Genomic DNA, 19,901 nt, shown 5'->3' with positions numbered 1-19,901 from the left:
AAAAACAAATAAATAAAATGAGAAATGAATCAAGATAACTCAAGACGACTTTCGTTCTCATGTCCTTCTTCCTGTCAATAGGAATATCCCTGCAGAAAACGCTACTCAAATAGTACGCCCCCAAACGTAGTCGGATTTTTATTCAAAATTTCTGATTTTTCTAAATTCTTCAACTATCCATGGTGTTTTGAACTTCTGCCCTCCTATCTTGGATCTTTTTCATTGAAACTTTGTTGCAGCGTCTGCTGGTGTTTATCATTGGTTGGCATTTGTAATTTTTACTGGATCGTTTTCAGTAAAATGGTTACCTTTGTTTCTTCTCTGCATTAGTGCATTTTAAAGGTTTTGCATTCCACTTCGTTAAAGAGTATAAAATGGTAAAGGATCGCTACTGTTGATTTGATTTCTTGAGGTTTCAAAGCTGGTCGTCCTCTGAGGTGATGGGCATTATGGGACTTCAAAGAATATGATTAAAATAGATGTTTCCATTCTTTCACGCCTTTTTGTAGTGTGAAAGATGTGATATAGGCGTTCAGAACCGTCAATTCAATTCGCTGTTTGAGATTCCAGTCATTCCATCCGTCTAGGATCGATGCCGATTGTTCACATAAATGAAGAAATAACGGAAAAAGCGGAGAAAGGGAAATTGTTGTTAATAACATTCGTTTTCAACGTTCGATTGTGAAATATAGCCACCCACAAGCAATCAATACTAAGAGATTGGAAAAAGAAAACAAAAGAAAAAACTCGAATCCTATACATTATTAATGTAAGAAATTTGATCCTCGCTTTCTTTTGAGGAGTTTTTTGGAAGAAAATTAGCGATGATGTTGCTTTTTATTGATATATAATAAGATGTTTAAATACCGCGTATTTATTCATTTCTTTTTTCCTTCGTTCTTTCCCTTCATTCTTGGATTCTTTAGTGAAGTGGAAGAAAAACAAGGAACATAACATGTAGTGAACACTTGCCTGGTTAAGCCTATGTCCAATGCTTTTTGAAAGTGTTTAGTGAATAGCTTTCTAATTCCACTAATAAATATTCAATACTTTGGAAAATAGAATGGCAATCTCCTTTAGTTAACTGGAATTTTCATCGGACTAAAAGCTGTTGCTAAGCGTCTTTTTCTCCTTCGTCTTTTTTTCTCAATCCTGATTCTTTTCGTTCATTCACTCTTTCTTTTGTTCACTACTTTGCTCATTCCCTCCGAGAATCCTGACCGTCAGTTGATCTTTGAACTCGCAACTGTGGAACGAAATGACCATTCCATGCTGTAACCAACGTGAAGTGAGCGTCCGCGACTTAAGCGTGGTGGTGACCTTGCTTTAATTCATGCGCCATGTACTGTGGGTGATGATTGCATCGGATCCGTTCTGCATCACGAGGTGAGGTCAGTCGGTGCCGATAAGTACGACGAGCATCTGCTCTTTGCTGCCGGTGCTCTCATCCGCCCGCTGACAGATGGTCAAATCTGAATAGTGTCTGTAGTATCTGAGGACTGTTTGTTTTCCTCACAATGTTTTTTTTTGTTTCGGTTGAAGCAAATCGTCTGTGCTGTGCATATATTTAATGCGAAAATTCATCGAGTGAACTTAATCTATTGCTTGAACTAAATATTTCTTGTGTAAAGGAAACTGAAAAAAAGGAATCTCTGATTCGAAACGTTCCCTACACTATCCAGAAAGTCCCCGAGATTTTTTCGATTTTTTAAAGAAAATAAGGGATGGGTTTTTTCAGCGGATCCTACACCTATAAGTGATTAGACTACTGTTACCTGCTTATAAATTTCTGGTACTTGCTTGCTTTCATTCATATTTTAGAATTTATATTTGTACATTATATTATATTAAATTACATATTATTATTTTATATCATATTATTTTACATTGTATTACATTGTTATATTATATTATATTTATATTTTATATATTCGCTGGTAAAGTCAGCAACAAAAGGAATATCTTCGAAGTCTCAAGCGAGGTGGAAGAAAGACCGCTGGCAGGTGAAATGAGGACAATTTTGAAGAGAAGAATAATTTCTATAGAACATTTTTCAATAGAGAAACTAAAAAATATACTATTTACTGAATGTGTTCGAACAAACAACTGCGATGCATCTTCGCGGTTGTAGCAAATCAGAAGGAAGAAAAGTGTGTGTTCAGCAGGGGATAAACATCTGTTGCGATAGACGCGTCGCGTTCATTGGGATGAACGTTTTTGGCGCTGACCATGGCTATCAGCAATACATTTTTTTTTCGCCAAACCTGGATATTTCAATATTTTCTGTTTGCGAATTTTTTGCGTTCTACGCTCACTCATCCTCTATTGTGATTTCAAATTCTTGTAAACAGATGAAGAATTCTGTTGATGCACAGTATTTGATGGTTTTTAAGCCAAATATGCTTTTCTCTGATACCGCTAAATAGTCAGTAGAGGACAAAAGTAAACAAGTTGTTTAGGTGCGTTTTTTTATTTTCTGCATGGTTTCGCTGCGACGGTTTTTCTTTTCCTCCTCCTTCTTTCCTTACCTTATTCGTTGAGGTCTCTAAGCAAAATGTAATGGCAAAATTTCAATCCTTCTTTTCTTTCTTCAAGCGAATGTCAGTATAAATCCGTACGTGCTCTATTTTTCATTCCTTTTTTTCGCGTTTTTCTTACTAATACAAAATTTCTATCGTTTCGGTTGTACTGTAGAGGAAATATCCATGAAGTAGAGACATTCTGAACTGTATAACCCTTCGAACATAGGCTTCGAATGTGAAGATAGCGCAAGCAAACCCACTTCAAGCTACGATCTAGCATTTTCGGACAATAAGATGTTTATCGAGCGGCTAGGATCACATCCTAGACCCTCTACAACCGCCAGAAGAAGTGGATACATGGATTTACTTACACGCACATGAAAATTAACAAGATTTCCTTTCGAATGCTTTAATTTGCCTAAAAAGTTACCAGAAGTATAGGGGTTCAAATGTGGAACACCTCCTGTATTGTATCTTTTTTCGGAATGGAACTCCTCTGTAACTCGCACTCCCGATTTTTGCACAGCATCGACGATACATTGTAGATCCCCGCTGTGAACTGAACATCTGGGTTCGCAACTCGGCCATGGTCTCTCCATTCAGCTAATTACGGAGCGGCGATATACATAAATGCTGAAGAGATTGGAGTGTACGAGAGTCAGTCGTTCGGGGAGGCCGTCCAAGGACGCAGCAGATGCACAGCATCCGGATACACACACATACACACTTCGTACGGTGTTATCCATCTTTAGTGAAATCCTTTGTCATGCTGCATACTGTAAACCGATTTCGATTTTGAACTATATTTCTCAGTGATTCGTAAGGATTCTTTGAGAAATTAATGATGCTCCAGAGAACTAAAAGTCGAAATCCTTACCGTTGATGAATCCCAGATTCAGAATGTGCCAGTGTGTTCGACTTCAAATCAGAATCGTGTAAGGTTTACGAACGCGTGTCTGGGCTATTCAATGTGAATTGCGAACAACAGCCTTTGTATCAAGTCAGCGACATTATCTTTGAAGGCAAATTTGGCACCATTTCACCGACCTCGACGAGTTGAAAGGCTTGGTTGGCCTTGGCGGGTGTCGAACCATCGACCACGAAGACATAGTGGTGACCTTCTACCACTTTGCTATACCCATCCTTTCAAACAACGCTGCATACAAAAAAGTTCGTGTCGATACCAGAGGCGTAGGGGCGGCGGGTCCTGATATGAATATGAATATCAATAAATACAAGTGCTCAAATCAAATTGATCCAGACTTCCTCCCCAAACCCTTGAATCTATGCGGAGTCAAAATAGATGTCTGGAGACTTAATACTTGTATACAGACTTGGAAAAACACCATAAGGCGGCACTTATACGTGACTCTCCTTGGAAAAAGATTCCAAGATCATATCGTTTAGTGGGTCCAACGCTGTGCATATTAGCCGTTCAACGAACCGGATCCGTAGATGCGAATCATGCAGGAAAAGCGCTTCTGCATGATTATTAGTCTTTTTTTTGCTATGTGGATGGAGAATACTGTATTCTGGGGTCCCTTGTGCCGTTTTGGAAAACAAAATTCGGGAAGGTGGTGAGAAATTTTTGCGACGATAAAATCACAGATTATGCTGACATTGTTCGAGTAATCCCTGGACAGAATTTTTTAATTCTTTTCTTCTCGCTATCGTGCGCCAGCAAAGAAACGATTGAAGAGAAAAACAGAGCAAGTGATTTATGCGGCGAACGACGGTGCTAGAAACGTCCTGGACTCCAGCAGCGATAATAGATTCCATTTAGAATCCACTTTATATCTTCTGAACAATCTAACAATTATGAGGATTATGCTACTATTATTTTTACCATCGTAATTTTATTATTATCATGTTGTTTTATTTTGCTTTAAGCATCGTGAGTGACCTGTAGTTTCACCATAATGTCATAAAATATGCTCCTGTCCTAATTACTCTTCCATTCCTTCTAATTACTGTGGAAATCTTGATTATTGCCTACGAATAATAAAAATTAGATGGATTTTAGTTTTTTTATAGCGATAAATGAGGAATGCATACAATTCATCCTTTTTAATTTTTAGTCTTTATTGTTGCCTTTATGATTTTACCATAATCAGAGGGGTCAATGCTGCACGCCTAATTTGACCAACCGATTTACCAGTTTAACTAGTTCTGCACCTGTAGGCTCTGGAATTTGGACACTCACAGCAAACCCATCTATGAATACGACCACAGACGAAAGCTGCATAATAAATGCATGCATTCCTCCTTCATCGCTGCAAAATTCTCTTTGAAAAACCATCTAATTTAAAATTAAACTTAAAATTTATCTTCGATCTAAAAAATTTTGAAAATCGTTGAGAGTCTAAGAAGCATTCTCGGATTTGAAAGCACGAATATTCAAGGTTCTAGTGCCAGAGTTTCACGATGATGTTCTCAGTTCCAATACAAAACAATAACAATACATCGCCTTTTCCGGCCTGCAAAAATATTATGTTGTTTAACTTGACATTATTTCCATTCAAATTCCACTGGTTTTTGTATTTTTGTTCAATTGCATTTTGTTTTTTTTTTGTTTGGTTTATTTCAAACACTGTTGTCTAAAGATCACAATATCAACGCAAAAATTTAACTATTCATTGGATGGATCCTCACGTAAAATACTTCATATATATATAATATGTGCATATATATATATATATATATATATATATATATATATATAATACTAAACATTAGTTCTTTATTATGGAGTGTGACCTTACAGCAAAACTTGAAAAATATAGAAAAATAAGAGAGATCCAACTCTAACAAGCCCATTTTGATATCCACGATCAGGCTAACACGATAGTCATCAAAAAATCCCATCTCAGGAATTCTATCCATTTTTGGTAGGTCCCACTCCTTTACATGGGATTTTTTGCTTGCAATCATGTTCCAAAGGAGTTTGCAATCCATATTCTAAATTTAAAAGTAACAAAATGTATTTCAAGACAGCCAACCTTTAGATTACTTTCATTCTGAACATTACTGATAGACTCTGGTAAATTTTTTGATTTTTTCACAACTCAACTACACACCGTCCCCTTTACTGCATCTGTGTCTTTTTTCTTTGTTTTTTTTTTGCAAGATTGGAGAGAAGCATTTCGTAAGAAATGCACTGCACCCGTAATTAGCTGATGAAGTGCCCGTGACCTCATGTGATATGGTCGACCATATGTTGATAAGGAGGCGGGCAATAAATAGTTCCAGGGAAACAAATGAGAAGCTATGAGATAACTTTCTGAAAGAAATTTTGTGTAAAGCGCAAGGATCTATCCATATAAATTTATTGAATGAGAAATCAAATGTTCATCGTTCTACGAGAGAAAATGTTTGAGAAATAGTTTATGTTGGAAAAAAAAATGTATTTTAAGTTATTGAGAAAGTCTTTGCAATTTTATAGAAAGGTTTAAGTTACCTTGCTTTTTTCAGAAGAAAAATCCTCATAAATTCATGACCGAAATGCAGGATTTTCGTAATATATGCGTGCCCAGTGGCGACTTCATGTTCTCTGAACCTTATGTGCATATTCTGGGAAAATCCTATAATTTTTCCTAAGGTTTTACATTTAATAATTAGTTTGAGAGAACTGCTATAGTACAAGTGTAGTTAAAATGGATGAGTGCGATTAAAATGATGTGACTAAAGTGGAGGATGGCCACATATTCCACTTTTCTAGACCGTTACTTCGATCGATAATTTAGGAGCCAAGAAGCACTTTTCCTTTCTGTTTCTTCCCATGATTAATTATCTCTTCTTTTTTTTTCTTTAATGAGATAAAATTAGCGTGATTTATGTTGCATTCTACAAAATACCACCAATAAAGTATTTCCTGCAAGAAGAAAATTCTTTGGGATCCCATAAGTGCAGAGGATAATTTGCGGCAGTTGTTGGAAATTTATGGTGCAGAAGGGTACGTGAAATGTCGGAAAACCCCATAGTCTCATAAGGGCAAGTGGCTATCAATCTTTTCACGTACATAGAGTTGTTATGGTTGGTGGTGGTGGTGGTGTAGAATAACAGATGTTAGGAGAAGGGTTCGAATTACTCGCATTCATGTTTACTTTGAATTTCACGTGAAAATTAGGAGTTTCGTCCGCAATAGGAAACGGTGGGAAATAGCAGAGACTTCTTCCATATCACCTAAGTCCAAGCGTTTCAGCCAATGAACTTCAAAGTCTGTTTATGGTCTGAAATTGTTGAAAAACAAGCGATTTTCCAAACATCAGCTATTTGTTTCATATTTCAACAGAAAAGCAATATATACATGTTTTTATCGGAATATATTGCTTGAAATCAACGTATAATCAACGAGCTCAGCTTTCAAATCAAGGCTGAGGACATTTACCGTCGAAAAATCTTGTACCGCTAAATTAGCGGTCCTCCCTTCAAATGCATCTGCATCTGTTCAGCATGAACCGCATCTAATCAACCATTGAGAATAGAACCCTAATAAGATTTAGTGGAATTAATTTTATGTACCATTAAACACTGAACTGACAACGCTACGCGCCTGCCCTATAATTGCCCGGTGGTCTTAATTGCATTTCGGTTGCTGCTGGGCATATCAGCGAGACACTTGAAACCTATCTGAAATTCATTATATTTTTCTTCATTATATTTTTTATCCTATTATATCGTTATGTCCCACTTTATGTATTCGGAATTTGAAATTTTATTTGTAATTCAACGATAGAAATCACAAAAAGAATCTGATAGTTGCATTCCTATGGCTGTCATGAAGGAAGTTCAGCAATTTGAGTGCAACTTAGCAACGTAAGAAAAAAAAGGAAAAATTAATCGTGTTCAACTTTCCCTGGAAATATTACCTGTTTCCGTTTTGTTTTGCATTGAAATCTATGAAAAATTATTTCTTCACCTAAATGCGTTGAACTCGAAGAAGAGTCTAGAAACTTGAGGTTATGAGGTCCACTCTGACAAATAAAAGTTGTTAATGGAGAGTTTTAGTGCTGGTTACTGAATTCCATGTTTATGACAGAACTTTTCTTTAGTTTCCAGGAAATGGTTGAAGATTTCTTAGCAGTTGTTCCCACTAGATAAAACTCACACCCACGCATATCCGTTATGGTAAGGGTTGGCGCGGTTTTCGCGCTTCACCTACAATTTCATAAAAACACGGCAATGGCAACGGTACCGCTTTTGTGCACAGTTGGAGATCGAGAAAATACTTTCATAACATGTTTTTTTTAAATTGTTTTTTCTTAATCAAGTGCGCGTTGTTTTAAAAGTAGTAAATGCTGCAGTTAGGTAATTTCGCTACATATTTCAAACGTTGTAAGAATGCTATGGTTTATTCTTTGTCGTTCATGGTCTCTGATATTTGCCCCAGCGGAGGACAAACGCAACGCGTTCGGCACAACTATTCCCGTTCGACGCGCAGTCCTTCCGAAGGCGATGCATTCGTGTCGCAAATAAAACGCAGACATGTAGAGTTATGGCAACTGCTTGAACCGAGAAAACTGGATCGTTAAGCTGAGCACCTTTTTTTGATGATAAAGTTTTCTGCTGAAAATCCTATTAGCGTTCGTAATAGCTCAGTATTTGTGGTAATTAGCGGGGTTGAAAAAAAAAACCGATCGGATTCTCCAGAGTTTATTGTCACTCACTCCAAAGAAGGTATCTCTTCTACTCACATTCTAGGAGAACATCAGGACTCCATGAAGTAAGAAATCCAAAAAGCAAATCATATAGGCACACTATTTTGTTTTGCGAAGATTTTTGCCTTGTATCAAGCAGTGAAAATAAGTTTCCATTGAAAGTTTGCCGCTTAGACAAACGTATATAAATTTCAGAAGCGAGGACACGCTCCAAGGCCAAAAGTTGACCTCCGGGCGAAACAGAGAAACGTTTATGCGCTATTCTTTCAACGTTACCTTTTTCTTACACTTTTTTACACTCGCACGTTCTTCATTGCCAGCTAATTGTTTTTTGGATTACTACCAGTTTCTACTTCACTAGTACATGTTATCTCAATTCACGATGGAAAACGTGCTCAACTGCTGAAATCAGCGCCGTATTCAACGGCACTTGCGTTGAGCGACTGCAATGAGTATCCACATGTGGGTACAGAGACGTAGTGCGGGGCGAATGAGTGGATTCCAGCAGATGCGTTGCGTCACTTCGTGTCGGCATAAGTGCCGGCACCACATGTCCACAAATATGAGGGTACGCATGACATATGATCTCCCCAGGATACTGTAGTGAAGACCACTTAGGACTTGGTGCGTTGAAAACAAGTACAACTTGATGTGACAAAAATACAATGATTAAGGGTCGATAATGAAATGTGCCCTTGATTAGGAAGGTCATTCATTATAGATTGACAACCTTCACCTTGTCAAACTACAGCGTAGAAATAGGCTCCAGTGACCTCGTCCGCCGCTGATTTATCACTCACGCGGCGGCTAGCTTCTTCTAGACGTTTTCGCTCGTCCTTAGACATCTTCAAGGAGACACACTGGGCCTGCTGTTCTGCAAAAATTGGAATGGAGAATAAGCCGATACGCAGATAAAGGGTCAAGCTAGTAGTTCAAAGACAAAACCGCCATAATGTCCTACAAACAGAAACCCAGTTACAAAATATGTAAAAAGTGGTGACTGAAATAATGAATAAGTAAAGAATAATACATTAAAAAATAATAAATGGAATAATAATAATACATTTTGGTGTCTAATAAAAAAGCAGTAGTTTGTTTATATCACTTAAAAGTCTATCTTAAAATTAACTCTCTCTAAATCTAAAAGTAGAGATACAAAGGTTCCTAGAAATAAATTAGCTAAAAAACTCGAGTTACAGGATAACGATAGTTCTCATAACTTTGAAAGCTGGAATTTTCGTTTTAACGAAAAATTTTGTCACATAATTGAAGCTATAGGTATATCCTTATCTCGTTTTTTACGTGAGGATTTCTCTTGCTTTGGTGCGATTACTAAATTAGTAATTATATAGCCGTATGCAAGTATGATTAGCGGTAGGTAACAAGTCACTATTTAGGTCTAAAAAGTGAATCTCTTAGACACCCCTAATTGCTCTGACAAGGCATGACTGAGGCATGCTCGAAATTCCGCCGGGACCCTCTTTACACGCACCCCTGTTCTGCATCGCAGAACGGCCGAAATACATTAACGCATTAGAAGAAATCACCATTTTCACTTGACCATGAGGGTAGAGCGGAAACTGACAGGCTGCTGGCTGCAAAGTCCAACAGAATGTTGCAAAAGACAACAGAAGAAAAACATTGCTGAGACCATTATTAAGATTAATGTGATCCTATGTGAAAAGAATGTTTTTAACCGGAGGAACTTCTGCTTTCTTTCCGCAAAAAATGCTGATTGAACTGCTGGCTGCGCAAATTGTCGAAAACGTTTCCTTAATTTGGATCATTGTGATCGTATATGAATGAGAGAAACGTTGGTGTCATTTTCACGGAGAAAAAACACAACCAGGCTTGCGGCATGCTTCGTCGCGGCTGCTGACATGCAGCGAATCGTCTGAACTGTTCGGCACCTGGTCACTCATTTGCTATTATCCGTAGTAGCTGCTCCGGAAAATCTGATTTTGGCGAGGTTTAGGGGGTAGCTTTAGTTAGTGGGGGGCACTCAACGATGCTCTAATTGAACTGCATTTTTGAGCGCAAAAACGACCATAGAGCTCAGAAACTGTTCGTAGGTGACAAATGTCGCCCTCTCCTCCCACCTACTTTTGCACCGGTTTAGAGTCTCTATTGGCGAAACTCCCGAAATGTCACAAGTTCTCAAGTTTTTATTTCTTCAGGGGTTAACTGAATGTTTAACCTAGGGGGTCGTTTCCGAAAGGTTCACCTTCTATTAGATTTCCATTATTAAAGTCAGTTGTTTGGTTATCTGTTACCAGTTTTTCTTCCGTTCACAAGACATCAGTTATCGGTGGGTCGAAAAGGCGCGGCATGCGCGCGGCTCGGCCGCAACCACATGCCGACGGTTGTCGCCTGCCATTTTGTCTGAGTGTGCGACTCATTGCTGTAACCATCTGAAAACTCGATACATTTGAGTGCTTCTCCTACAGTACCAGCACTGTAGTTTCATGTACAGCTTTGGGAAATCACTCCGGTCCGTTCTTAGAGCAAAATTGGACGATTTGGACTCAACTCCAACGATTTCTTCCTCGCTCTCTGTTTCTTCCTTAGAAGATAGTGTGAGAAGTACGGAAGAGCACCACGAGAGCGAGAACAGGGCCCAGCACGATCGATACTCACCGGATTGACAAGACTGCTTGCATGGTTGAGTGCGTTGCTTGCGTAACCCACTTCCAGGTGGGGTTCCGCGGTGGTCTCTTGAATCCAAGGCAGAAAATCGTGGACAGGTGTGCTGGTGCTTAGCGATCGAATGTTCGAGGAGCTGTAGCCCCCTCGGCCGGGGGTCCGTGCTGCTGGTGGTGCAGCTCCCTTCTCCCGTGGATCGGCGACGGCTGCTCCAGTGCATTCGCTGCGCCGTCGTGTTTGCAGCCGGCGGTCTGCGTCTCCGTCGCCGCTGTGCACTTGCGCCGCTCTCGCCGTCCGGGCGCTAACCTGCCCTCCGTCCCTCGCGCGCTGCCCGCCCCGGCCCGCGCTTGGCCCCGTTTCGCAGCTGACAGCGCTGTTCGCTCTGACCTTATGGACTTTTTTCGTCGTTTTAATTGGTATCTGATGTTGATTGCTTTTGGATAGTGTTTCTCTTGTTCCTTGGATCCGCATCTCCCATTCTGGTCTCCTTGAACTCTCCTGGTTTACCGCACCGTCGTACTGTCAATCCTCTGTCTCTTTTGTCCTTTTCTTTGTTTTCTTGCCGCCCTCGTGCGTCATCGTCACCTGAAATTGGACGTTGAACCGTCGTCATTGATTTCGGGAGGTGCTCTCGAAGTGTGTTTGTTCACGCATGTTCCCCCCACTCTTCTCTCGGTCGCCTCTACCCGTCAGGTCATTTCACCACCTCTCAATCCATCGTCCATTTCAGTCATTAATGTCATTTGAATGTTTCTATTTATTTACAGTCAGAATGTGCATTGTTTGAAAACATACAGTCAGCGGACGTATCGTTAACCTTATCTTGTTTTTTCCAGAAAAAAATACAGTATTTCCTTCTTCGCGAAGATATTAGGCTTGTCTCTGTAATATCTCTGTGTTACATAGGTGAAAAGAAACATCTCGTGCAGTTTTTCGATGACTGCTGTAGCATCACTTGCAATATTTTCTTCTTAATCCAAGTTTGATTCAATAAACGGTGATGAAAAATCAGGACGTGATCCTAGTTTCTACCCGGGTGCTCAACTATTGCCTCAACCATTACTTGCAGAGAGAACGATTCGCAATTTCGTGCATACATATTCGGCTACTGAGGTGGCTCTCCATTCATTTTATCGCTAGCTTGGTAGAATCATTTCCCTCAGTTCCTTGTATTTCGTGCTTCATAGGAAATTTAAAGGTGCGCCTCAGGAGGTGTGCGAGCTAATTGGGTGCAGCCGACAAGACAAGACTAGTTAAGACAAGTTATGACACAAGGCTTGACCAGTGATCTAGGAACTCCTGAATGCAATCAATAACCAGAGAACACCTCGATGCCCAACTTTTACTCGTACGACAGGAAAAATATATCATATACATAATATATAAATATATCTTTCATATAATCTTCTCCGTAACAAAGCGGGACATTTCACGCCAGTACTCTTTGGTAGTGATTGTGGTGACGACATAACTACTAGATTCCAATTCTTCTTTGAAATCCGCCGTTGTTAACTGCTAATTTTTATTAATTGTTAATTCTTCGTTCTCGACGGATTCAGTCCCTCGTTCGCACGTGTTTTGTAGCATTTATATATTTATATGTGTTTGTACGAGAAAACTTTGAAGTGTGTCAAAAGGTTTGTGTTAACTTGTCCTAACTTGTATTAACTTGTCTTATCTTGTCGGCTGCACCCTTTAACTCGGGTATCTCTTGACCCCTCCCCCTCTAACAGCCCGCTCCTTCGACTCGATTTTTTCGTGGTCAATCAAAATTCCGCATTATTTCATTCTCATATGTCGTGCTTTTTTCTCTAAGAAAGTTGTACTTTAGATCTTGCACACTAGAGGTCTCATTTATGACTGGTATTCATGTGCCACATTGATTTTAGTTTCATTTCTGTGAAAGGTACAATCGTATGGTTGTAATCTTTGAAATACATTGAACATTCGCAGACTTGGCGGTTCTTGAAGCGAATTGTTTGGGTCTGGATACATCGTTTAAAAAAAACATTTCTACCATTCTTTTTTCTTACTGCTATTTCTTCGATTTAGGCTTTCTAAAGTGCTAACCGATCCCTTGTAGTCCTTATAATCTTTATTCGTTACTATTGTTTCATACAATACGAACTTCTTTGATTCTGAGTTCGCTAAAACAGGATCCTTGTGTGCAATCTAACCCTCTCCAGTATTTTTGACAGGTGGAGCTTGTAGACCCCGATGACCTCGCACATCGTGCCGATCTGTCACTCAGATCGCGCTTAAGCTTTGAGTGGTGCTAAGGTTGATCCTGATGCATCCCTCGACGAAGATATCCTTTCGCTTTTTATTCTACTACTCTGGTGTTCCTTTAGATGAGCATCTTACAGATGCTTACGATCCAGATTAGCACATTGAGTATTCTCTTTCCTTCGTCGCTTTCAGACATTTGTATCTTTATTTTCTTAAATTTATCTTCTTCTGAGGGATATGCGTGGCGATGCGCACGCGTGCGTGCGTGGAAGCCCAAGAACTACCAAGTGCCTGCTGTAATTAGATCTTGGGATATACCACTCGCTGAAATATCAGTTCTTCTGACTTATTACATACGTAATTTTATCGTATGTAGTGAGGAGATATCGCTGCAAAACTGAGAACACAACCTTTACATCTTTTGGAACTGTTACTCAGTTAAGCTTTCAGCAGGCTTGTTTTTTTTTAAATTTCGTAACAAATGTTTCTGTAGCCAATTGAAAAAATCCTAGTCGTCAGGTGGAGTGATCCTGATGTTTGACGGCTGAGAAATGCCTGACACACAGTCATTTCCAATCGATATCAAAAGATTCCAACTTCTGCGGCACATACACGTTACCCGAATAGTGCAAATGCACCAAACACCTCATCATCTCATCATTTCGACTCGACAGTATGTATGTACTGTTAAAAATCGTTCGAAGGATATGCAAAATTGAATATACCAGTTCCCGAGTTAATAATTTGGCCCAAAAATTGAGCGCTTCATGTCGCGAACATGAGGGATATATCATAACTGTACAGAATGGCTTTTCTTCTGGACTGTTCTCCCAATTCTTCTATTTTGCAGAAACGTGGCGTTCAGGAGCGACAGCTCATTGTAGTTTTCATCCTGAATTCGCCTTATGACTTATATGAAGTTGCATTAAAACTCTTCGTTGATAGCTACGTGATGGTGGGGGCATGATAAGCTTCTATGTACTCGTCTATACCTGCATCATGGACTGTTTTGATCCATCTGTATAATGAAAACACTAGGTGCTAAGTTTGTTTCTCGATAAGGAACGCAAGCTTCTTATAAAATCCTCTAAAAACATATGCTTGAATATTACGTAGTTACTGCAGACCGTATTTTTTCGGGAGAAATTTTTCTGGAAATTTTAAGATAGAACCACTCACGCCCTACTTATGAGTGGTTCGACGAGTCCGTCTTGCTATTAAATGTTTTGTGTTTATGTGAAAGAAATGACAAGGACTAGAACATCCTTCAACTACGCCAAAACTGGAAAGACGATTTGCTGTATATACAGTCTGATTAGATACAGCCAGCACAAGAATGACTGTGGACTATTGTATAGAATTTCTTTCACTTATAGAAATCGTGTGGCTCATGTGCATTTTGATTTGATCTGTCAGCAGTTTTTGGGACATCATCCGGTTTTGTCGGACGGAGCGTTTTTTCTTTTTCTTTATTCTATATCCAGAATTTATATTTTGAGCGCTTGTTACAGTGGGATTTGATGACTAGTTCTCTTTCCTCCTACACATCTGTCACCAGGGTTATCTTATAGACATGATTTTTGTTTTCGAATCATATTCTTGAACGAAGAAATGTAAAAAAAAAACCCCGAAGATAGTGGATTGTATGTAGGCAATGTCAGTTTAATATCGCTGAACAGCAATGCATTTTGAGGACCATTTTGTTGAATCAGGGAATCCTTTATTGTTTAATGTCATCTTGTCTTAATCTTCTATTCCTGCTATGTTTTTTAAAATTGCATGACAGTGCACAATTTTTTTTTGAAATAGATTTAAACTGGTCACTCAAGTTAGGTTTAAAACGATATCGCTTGGAGGTTTTTTTTTTGTTGGGAGACATATTTCTAGGGTGTAAACAACGTACAATTTATTTTTTGAAATTAAGTTGTAATTGTAATAAATCGATCATATTTTTCAAAGGAAGTGACGCTTGAGTTGTGGAGCCGTCTCGTTCACATAATGAATGTATCACGTAGTCCTACTTCACGACCTCAGTGTTAACTCAGATGGGTGTGCTGTCATCGTACTGACTGATTTAACTTGGCTGATTGGACTATACAGTGTCCAGCACTCGAATTGAAATTTAAGTATGGTGTATTTGCACAATCTATGCCGACGTGTGCGGTCGCTAATGTTGAAACGCCTCGGTATCGATTTAAAAGACCGCACCTCAGAAATTTCTCAGGCACTTATCCCTCCATTACACATCGTCATTTTTTTGACTCAACTACTATTCGTTGTTTAATTAACATTCACTTCGATTTTTCCGTGCATTCGTCCAGCAGCACTTTGGAGTAAACTGTAATGAACAAAGGAACATGGGACTCAAAGTTGTGTGGAAGTTTCTTCAAGTTTCCCCAGATACCAGCGTAGAAAACTGCTGCAGTTTGTTGGATTTAAAAGGAAATCGGAGTCCAGGGATGGTTGAAGTGACTTCTTCATATTTGTGATCCCTTCATATTTAATAGAATGACAATTTCTTTCGAGTCACTCACTAACTCCTAACAATTTCACTAATCCTTTAAAATGAAGGAAAATGAGCACAAAATGGAGTACTTCAAGACCTCGAAAGTTAGGGAGAGCGGAGAAGCAAAACAAAAGTTTTTGATCAGGCTTATCGGCAGAGGCCACTGAACTATCTGTCGTAAGGATTTCGCGTCCTTTGAAAGTGTTTTAAGTTAAATAAGGGGACAAAAAGAAAACTATTGAATTGTCTTTATTGCACGAATAGCACTGAATATGTTTGCTATTCTTTCTCAAACGATGCCCTCTAATTTTATTTTTAGATGCTAAATTGAGGGTATAAAAAAAAGACGGCTGTGATATTCGAAGCTTAATGAACACGGTATGTTGACATGCTAATTTTGAACGTGAAACTGTTATGAGCTGTTGTATGTAGAATCAAGGTGTTGTTTGTTTAAATCATGGAACCAGTCAAGGTTTAAAATTCGAAATCAAAACGTATACGCTTACTACTTCGTTACGTTCAACAATCCCGTACATTTTTTTGTTCGAATGTTTTTTTAAATGCTTCCATGTTGTTGCTCGATCTTTCGAATCCACTCAGAAAGCAGCATACCGACAGTGTTGAGCCGGTTGATTTGTTCGAATTATCAAGTAATCATTTAATTCGGTGTCTGGTTTGCAGTTGTATCAAAGAGCACTGTTTCATGAAAAGGTTCATGAATAGTTTTGGCGGCATGGCCAGACCTCAGTAATGAGTGAGTCGTAAACTTTAAACTCTTAACAAATGCAATGCAAATGAGTAATGTGTTTTTCTCTTCCGAACTCGTGGTGAAAATCAATTCCGTAATCTGTTTTTGATAGTGAGCATCCCTTGCAAGCATTACTGCCTTTTAATTCACTTTGGCAGCAAAATACCAACCAGCTTAGGGTTTTGCGGTTGTTTTTACTTTTATGTGCTTTAAAATCCGGCGAAGGATAGTCCAACAATCTAGCTAAGTGGAATGACTTAGCTGTTCTGCTCTCGTTGCAGCTCTTGCACACACCGCTTCGAAAACGCTATTCTCTATTCGTTGAAGCCTCATGCTCTTCTTCAGTCCTCTGAATCCCTCATACGCTCAACAGCATAATCTGACGATCAGGAAACGATAGCGCAGAAAACTATTGTTTTCTGGCCGTCGGATTTTTGTTCTTTTTCGCATCCTAGAAACCATATACAGGAGAGAAATTATCATTTTCGTAAGGAAAACATCCCGCTATGGCTGCTCTCACATTTACTAAGGCGCCTTAATTGGATTTTGGGCTTCAAAGCTATCAGATAAGCCTACGTGGCCTTATAAATATTCTTAATCTTTCATTCGTTGTGGATTGTGCGGAGCCTCATGTGCTGTGTTTTTACTCAATTTCTTTTCATGCATTGTCTTCCACGAAATGTAATGCCCCTAGGGACTGATGCACGAATTACTTTGTTTGATTGTGAAAAAGAATTCGAATTAGGATTCCTCTCACCTGAAAACCATAACAAGCAATAGATGTGACGCCACGAAATCATTTCCTGCCTTCTCCAAAATGTAAATGGCGAGTAAGCAGGACACCAATTGCATTCGATCGAAACTGGTGGAAATATTCAACACCTAGTATAGGTCCCACTTCTGTTTAAATCCACTGTTTCAGCCTCTAAACGAGACAACCGATTACTTTTTCTTGTTCCTTAACCACTTTTGCAATTTTGAAGGAGAAGAGTTTCCCAGCGCTTATTGAAACTGTGTTGTCAGAACAAAATGAAAGCTATTGTTCTGCTCCTTTCCCCTCCAAAAACGTAAGACATTACCGCCATTTCAGAGTCGATAGCTGTAGATTCAATAGCTTTGAGAACTATTACCGTCTAAGCGCTTTGCTGGAGCGTTTAGATCGCTAATGGCAGCAAAAAAACAACCAACGTTGCCGCAACGGATGCAAATGACAGCTTGCAGTTGAGTTGTAGTCCCCATCAGATTTACGTAGTAAGATTAAGAGCAGGTCGGTTGCGCCGTAGTTCCACTTCATGATAATTGACTAACCCCGGGTTGAGGGGAGAACGAGGATTAGTATTGTAGTGTCCTTGTATGATCATCCTGGATTATTATTGAAGTGTATGCTTCATGGATTATTGTATCCACCACATCTCGAATATTTATTCGAAATTAGAAGTTCAAGTGACAGTTCAATTCGCTAGTTAAATCAAACGTGCGACAACATCAGCGACCAGTGTGGTTTTGCTGTGGCACCAGTAACAATGGATATTTTGATCACCGAACGCGCATTCACTATATTTTTTGATTTTTGCGCTGGTTATTGTGCACGCGATGATATAATCATCGAAATAAAATTCCAATTGAATTTTGGTCGTATAAACACAGATTTTCGACGGTTTGAAATATGAAGCTGTGCGCTAATAGAGGATTGCACTGAGTCTGATTCTGCATTCACCAGTCCTTTCCTCGGCTTTCGATTTTTTTCGGGCTGTTAAAGATTTTTTTCATTACTTGTACGGATATTTGTTCCGGTTCTGTGTGTACACCTATCCATTGTACTAACGGCCCTCATTCCATTCTTTTTCGAATTGCAAAAGACGACATATTTCCATTGGAAACATAGATGAAGTTTGCTAACGTCATCTTTACGTGCTTTTATGAAAATGAAAGCATTTAGAGATCGCAGAAGTCCAGTGGTTGATAAGAAAGTAGGGCACGTCGACTCTTTCCTTCATTCTGCTTGATCGTATCTGAATTGTGGTTAAAACTAGTTATAGCTTCTGTTACATTGAAAGTTTAGTTTTTGTGGTGATTTCTTTCCAGTTTTGAAAAGTTGAACACCAAAGTGTCATCGTAAAGTTTCCCAATATTGCACAATTTTTGCGATCCTGTCATAGTTGCGATATTCGCCTATTTTGCAATTCTATTCGCATGTGGAACCATTCTATTAGTCTCCTTCACTTAATAGAAATATTTCAATCGACTAAGACAGCAAAAACTACTAGAATTACTACTGTGTGTATTGCACAGCTTAGTACAGGTGGAAATGTTTGTGTGAAAAATAGCAGCTGGAAATAGTGCAAGGATATGTCGAAAAAAAAACAACTCATGACAGAGAAATTTCTCGGTTATTGAAAATGATTTCTTTGTAATCTTGGAGAACCAATTTGACTGATGATTTTGTGAAATATCTTGGATGATAACTTGGAGAAATCGCAAAATCCCAGAATCCCGATGCTCGGTTATTTTTTTTTTTGAATAGATGATGAATATGCTCCTCAATGATTGACATAAATTAGGCCAGTACTGTGTAAGTGAATAAGTTGATCCTCGACTTCTCCCTTCATTGTTCGCCATTAGTAAAAGATCTTGCCAGGTTTGACAAGGGCCTTAGCTATCCCACTGTGATTTCACATATCACTGCATATCACCTGAAGGTTGGAACTAATTCTTACAACTTTTGCAGAATAAATTTATGAAAATTATGGCGACGCTTGAGCTGCCAATGTTATAGCTTTTTTTCAACTGAATGTCGTTAACTCATGAAAATCTAAACTCTAAAATCCATAAAGCTTCTATAACCACCAGAAAGAACCTACGTACTTCACTCATTTCGACTAGTTCTGTAGTAGTCGGCGAACTGAAGATCTTATCCGTAGAAGCTAGATCGTACTGTAGAACTTTTGTTTTTATCCTAGATGTTTGGAGGTCACCCCATACAGCAATGATTGAGGGTTGCTGATTCCACTTTATTTCGTCTCTGTAAAGACAGGAACTAAGCCAACAGTCTTATTGTTAGCGCAGTGCACACATATACGCCTTACGAACTGAACAGAAGATGACTGAACGAACTCTCTGGTCTTTCTTCATTAGTTTCCATTAATACATGTCAGGTTGGGGGAATATGAGTAGAAAAAAAGAGTCGTAGCGAACGAACAAGCTGTTTTCCGGAGATGAGATTCTAGATATTGCTTACTCAGTCTCTAGCAGTCTAAGGAGGTGGCGGATTCACTCTGTCCAGTTCGATGCTTCGCATCTTTGGTTTAGTTGCAAGAAGAGATTTAAGTGCTTATAGATTCCAAAAGCTAAAGAGTTATATAGCAAAATACAAGCCTATAACCGAAGAAAACGAAGGTCAGCTGAGATTTTGATTTTGCAGAATTCCCTTTTCCCTCTCATGCTGTCCTTCGCGGAATGCTCGTTTCTGTGCATTTTTTTCTGAAGCCGTTATTGCACGTCGTCAATTCCGGCGACTGTTTTTCAGTACGCTAAGCAAACATTAAACGATGTTCTTGCTCAACTCTGTAAGAGTAGTAAGTTCGTTCCAGTCCCAA

At 39.0% G+C, this 19,901-nt stretch overlaps 2 protein-coding genes across 4 annotated transcripts in view; one reads left to right on the top strand and one right to left on the bottom strand.

Annotated features, from left to right (window-relative positions):
• Nucleotides 1-19,901, top strand: part of RB195_011145 (uncharacterized protein) — a gene marked incomplete at both ends in the record, with an annotated part of 37,703 nt that overhangs the window by 5,180 nt on the left and 12,622 nt on the right. The window lies entirely within an intron of this gene.
• On the bottom strand, nucleotides 10,679-11,293 carry RB195_011146 (uncharacterized protein; the record flags this gene model as incomplete). Its single annotated transcript, XM_064192447.1, has 1 exon — nucleotides 10,679-11,293. One exon carries the CDS (start codon nucleotides 11,291-11,293, stop codon nucleotides 10,679-10,681), a length of 615 nt encoding a protein of 204 aa, XP_064050030.1.

Source organism: Necator americanus, chromosome III (genome assembly GCF_031761385.1).
Source record: "Necator americanus strain Aroian chromosome III, whole genome shotgun sequence".
In the NCBI taxonomy this organism is placed as follows: domain Eukaryota; kingdom Metazoa; phylum Nematoda; class Chromadorea; order Rhabditida; family Ancylostomatidae; genus Necator; species Necator americanus.
The sequence above is the reverse complement of the archived record's forward strand: the minus strand, read 5'-3'. Positions and strand labels throughout refer to the sequence as shown.